This window comes from Notothenia coriiceps, unplaced genomic scaffold (assembly GCF_000735185.1).
Source record: "Notothenia coriiceps isolate Sejong01 unplaced genomic scaffold, NC01 NC01_scaffold00019195, whole genome shotgun sequence".
In the NCBI taxonomy this organism is placed as follows: Eukaryota; Metazoa; Chordata; class Actinopteri; order Perciformes; family Nototheniidae; genus Notothenia; species Notothenia coriiceps.
The window spans coordinates 1-5,450 of NW_011351896.1; the positions used below are offsets into that span (position 1 = coordinate 1).

General features: G+C 40.1%; 1 protein-coding gene across 1 annotated transcript; it reads right to left on the reverse strand.

Moving 5' to 3' along the window:
• Positions 1 to 675: 675 nt before the first annotated feature.
• Positions 676 to 4,391, reverse strand: slc33a1 (solute carrier family 33 member 1; the record flags this gene model as incomplete). The annotated part of the gene is made up of 7 exons (XM_010778532.1): positions 4,302 to 4,391; positions 2,329 to 2,786; positions 2,080 to 2,233; positions 1,586 to 1,781; positions 1,278 to 1,477; positions 987 to 1,171; positions 676 to 793 (listed from the first exon to the last, which is right to left on the reverse strand). Coding segments are annotated over exons 2-7 (1,269 nt in total), but the record flags the coding sequence as incomplete, so codon positions are not given.
• Between the last annotated feature and the right edge of the window lie 1,059 nt (positions 4,392 to 5,450).

Here is a 5,450-nt window from a genome sequence, read left to right on the forward strand (position 1 = left end):
TCTGGCTCTCCAAAATCGAGGTTCTTTCCGGACCAACAACCGGGCTGAGTATGCTAAACTAGTGAGAGAATCGCTGGCAACTACAACAAGATGAACATATTTTACCGTGATTTAATTGTAACACGTTTCAAAATGATGCCGAAGTAAAAACATACTGATACCGGTTAGTAAAAACCATGAATTGATGCTTTGACAAGTCTGAATGGAGATCGGCTAAGCTAACGCAGTATATGCTCCAACCGTCCACACTCACATCAACGGCCTACAGACATAAATAAACCAGCGACTGTATTCTCCATGACACAGACAGTCTGTGGTTTGTATTTGTTTAACTTTTGTCTAGTTTCTGAACAGATGTGAGGAGCTGTGAGCTCTGAGGGCTAACAGCTAACGGCTGATGTTGGTTTTGTGTTTCGCATTGAAGATGACGTCACGGCTCCGCCTACACTGCGTTACTATAGTTACTACCCCAGTTCCTAAATTGTAATGGAAACGCAGCATAAAGTGAGCCTGGCCAACCAAGGCCTAACTATACCGTACTAAGCCGTGCTAGGCCTTGCAGTGGAAATGCGCCATTAGTTCTGCTGACAATCCTAGAATAGTGACCCAAACACTATGCCATCATTTGAAAAAGGAAGAAAAACAACATATTCAAAAAGCAACAGAAAAACAAACCTGATGCAATGCGTAGCTAATCAGCACTATGCCGTAGTAGTAAACAGGGAACCCTCCATCTTGTTTTAAACTGGGGGTCAACCACACCAGCAGAGCGTACCCCAGTCCTATGAGCAACCTGAAAGCACAAAACCATACGATATGACACGATAATACTTTATGTCAGAGCAAGTCTGAAATGTGCATCACAGCAGCTCCATTTGCAACATAATCAAGAAAAAGTACTAAGAGAAGATACAAGGAAACAAGCAGCAGCACTCTGTTATTTGTTATTTTATTTAATGCTAGTGCATGGGTGTGTGTGCTTGTACCTAAAAGGAAAGGCCTTGTAGAAGACATCCAGGGGTCGGGGCCCCGCGGTGTATTTACTGATGATCACAGGGAGCAGGATCTGCAGAGGCACCATGGGCACTGCCAGCAGGGCCAGCTGCTCTTTAGGGACTCCAGCCTCCACCAGCTTCAGACCTGTGACTGCGTCCGCTGCAGAGAAGCCGATCTGAAACAAAGAGAAATCTGTTAATCACAACATATGTTCACGGTAAGAACAGGCAACACTCTCAAAGTCATATTTCAAAAAGATAAACCAAGTGATGGTGAAGTACTTTGGCAGTGAGAAGCAAGGCACAGAAGGTGAAGACGGTGGGCATCTTGATGATGTTGAACAGCAGCTTGTAGGTTGCCATGACGCCCTGTGTCTCCTCTTGGACTTTCTTCTTCCCTTTGCCCTGCTCGTTTTCCTTTTTCATGATGGCTACCAACGTCGTGGAAACCAGGAACACTATCCCCCAGAAAAACAAGAAGTCTGCACAGAAGAAAGACAGCATTAGAGACTTCATTTAACTCAAATTCCAATGCAAGGGTCAAAAAGTGAATATGTTTCTGGTAAGTTTATGTCAGGGATATTTTATACCTGACAGGGTCACGATGCCTGTGTCCTGGGGCTCTGTTCTGAGGTATTTGTTGCAGAAGTCTGCAGACTCCAGAGCCAGAAAGAGCACATTCCCTAAGAAGTATCCAGCTGTCTGGCCCACAGAGTTGCATGTAGAAGCATAGCCCACATTCTCCCGGGACAACATAGTTAGGGCCCAGCCGTCCACAGCGATGTCCTGAGAGGCCGAGACGATACAGCCAATGGAGGCAAGATTCAAGGCTTTTATTGTCATGTGTACATCGCTATAGTGTAGTTATGACAATGAAAATTGTAAATAGAATTGAATATAATAGAAAGTGCAGAGTAGTCTATATACAAGTAATTGGAAAGTTGATATATATATATAAGTTGCAAACAGATGAATGTTATGGATGTTCTTTCAAAAGTTCAGGTGTTTAACAGTCAAAGAGAAACCATCAACTTGAATGTATTTATCCTCCAGCATGTAGGATCATGTCACAGTGATTTCCTACCTGTGTGGCTGCCAGGAAGGCAAGCATGAAGAAGACAGCTGTGAGCGTTACCACTTTTGGTCCTCCCTCACTCTGCAGCAGGGAATTGACCGTCACAGAGAGGTAGAGCATGAAGAGGCCCAGCAGGTACTGTGTGGGAACCAGCCATGACTTTCTGCAGAAAAAAGGTGAAAAAAAATACGCAATTTACGAAAGAGGGGCGGCAAATCAACACAGATGAAAACAGCAGCATGAACACGTCATTCTTACCTTCTACCAAACCTGCTGAAGTAGAGCGCGTCCACCAGCGGCGCCCAGAGGAGCTTGAGACTAAATGGCCAGAAGACAAAGCTGAAGAAGGCCTGGTCCTTGTAGCTGACGCTCTTACTCTGTAAAATCAGAGGGATGCTCCCCGCCAGGCCCAGAGGAATCCCCTGCAGCACGTACAGGAACAGAAGGAGCAAAACGTTCCCCAACTCTCCACGGACCCCAGCAGGCCGGACCCTGTGCCTCCTGTCCTCAGAGTCAGACCCTCTGATGAGACCCTCCGCTTCCTCCTCTAACACCGGATCAGGAGAGCTCATCTCTACCCTGTCCATGTCCGTCATGCTGTCAGATGAGAGGGCGCTCCCCGCCACCTTCCTCTGGCGCCCGTTCTTGTGTGTCATAAAATCAGAGTGCTCCATCTTGGAGCAGTGGGCATCAAACCCGCTGTGCCCTCAGGAAATCTGCAGAATAAAGATCATTATAATAATACCAATAATAAAAAAAATGCTTTCCCGGTGCTCAAAGTCGCTTTAAATAATATAGAAATACAATAATATAGAAATAATATAATAAAAAAAATTTCATAGAATATCATACTTTTTTTTTTTAAATAGATGAAAATAAGATACTCAAACATCTAAACTGAACGATATTTCACTACACGTTTTTAAAGCTACCATAAATCAACCTTTGAATCCCATTTTTTTGCACTGTCATCATGACAAAACCACAGAACCTCCCAGACAGACAAGCAAAGATACAAAGACGACAACAATATGCAATACCGTATTGAATACACAGGTTTGTCTAATGACAGCAAACAGCAAACTGGATAAGTGGAAACATGCATTGAGCTACATTGAGCGCTTGACTACATATAAATAATTGCAAGAAAACTTGAGTTTTGGTGAAAATTGAGTTTCTGGAATGATGACCAGCAGACTAATATATGATATAGTGCTTAGCACAGTGCACATGGCAAGAGGAAAGGGCAAATACAGAGAATAATTAATTATTTAGTGATTATTCGGGTGAAAGGTGACTCTTCCAAGGACTCACAAAAGATCCAGGATATTCTCAATTTAAAAAAATGCTCATTACAGCTATAGCTTTGTATTTATGAGCTTAATAATTCAGTTTATTTTTTTTTGTATGAACTCTCCCACGTAAAGATGTTTTCTTTATTACTTAGTTATTACTAAGCTATGTAAATCCCTACCAAAGGCTATAAGAGATGCAGGCTTTGTGAACATATTTAAATGAAAATTGACTTTTGTTAAATGAACTAACTGTCTCTTCCTTCTTATCATTCTTACACTAACCTTTTGTTTCAGTATTTTGTTGTTGTGTTTAATGGGTTTCTGTTATTCCTTTAATTGCTTGGTCTTAAATAGCAGTACTTGCATTTTTCTGGTGTGTTTTAATTGATTTGATTTTCAGCAAGTTGAACAGCACTCAATGTATACTAGGTACTATTTAAGTACAATTTATATTATTATAGTACAAGTGAACTAGACAAACTGTCTGACCACATTGTGTAATAAGTCCTAATGTAATGTTTCCACATTAATTGCTTGGCTCGCTGACACCATAGAGAAATTAAATTAAGAATAATTATGTAAATCATTTAATGGTTAACGCCTGTTAAATCCGCAGGTCTAACGGTATAGAACACAACTAAATGACAACATGCAATTAAATTAGGAAACAATACAACACATATTCTCCATTAGATTAATTACAGCAAATATGAAGGCATAGAAAGGACATGCAAGCAGATGGAAAAATTAATTTAAACAAGATTGCTGATGATTTCATGCATACCTGGTGATAAGAGCATGCTAAATCACCCATACTGAACACAAGCGGCTGAATTACAGGTGAAATCAACCGGAAGTGGATTTTATTCGTTAAATATTCTTTCGCAAACCGGATGGCAAATTAATAACGGTGATAAAACCCAAGAAAAATACTACCGTTTGACTTTGAACAGTTTACATCGGCGAATATCAACACAGAGGAACCAGGAAACGAGGCGCGTGCAACAACTAACTGCGTCCGGCACCTACAGCTGACGTGTCAGAGCGCGCGAGAAGTGAGTTCCGGTTCTGTGCTGATACTCTGTAAAGGGGAGAAGATCATTTTATTGAGTAAAGTATTGTTGAATATTGTTCCAACGTGAAGAAGTGAATGGAGTTGCATGGTGACAGTAAATGGGTTAAAGTTGTAGAGAATTATTTTCTTTATTGATTCATGTATTCATCCATTCATTGATACATATTTTTCTATTATTTATGCTACTTTCATAATAAGATCAAAAATCAAGAATAAATAGAAATCAGAATACTCTATTTGTTCAGTAGGTGATTGGGTTTTGTGACAGTTTCTACATAATAAAATAAATATAAAATAGAATACATATAATTATAAATGGAATACAAATATCCGAAGTGGGAACTGAGGGAAAAAAATGTTTTCCATTCTTCTTTATTTTTTATTTCCTACCTATTTAGGGTTAAAAAAAACATCTTGCAATTTAGACTTTTTAAATTTTATTTTATTTTTAAATGTTACAGTATGTCCACTGTAGAGGACGTCGGGACCATTTTAGTTTGAAAAGATAGCCAAGATTAGCAGTTAGACTATGTAACGTATTATGGTTATAGAGAGATATTAATACAAGAATACTTTCAGTTTTATTTCAAACATAAATAAGTAATTGATCTGAACATTGCTGTTTATTTGGTCACTAAAAAACTAGTTTGGTTTTTGGTGAATCTTTCCAGATCTTCAAAGACTTTGTAGTCAATGTAGTGGGAAAAGTACCTCATTGACTCCTGTCGGCACGGGCTGTAGTCATCTTGACTAGTTTTATGGATGTGGTCTCCATGGAAACAAACTTGGCATTCCTGAGGCAATTCTCATTTTTCATGGCTCCACTTAAAATAAAAACAACAATAAGACATACGTGCTACTCTTGGCCCACAGAGGGACATGTCTTTCCAGCTCGTCCCTATCCGTCTCTATGTCTGTGCGCTCATGGAGCCTCCTGCATCTTCCCCCCCTTCTTCTTGACCCTCTTCTATCCCAGGTGTGAAATCCTCATCTCTCTCATCATCTGAGAG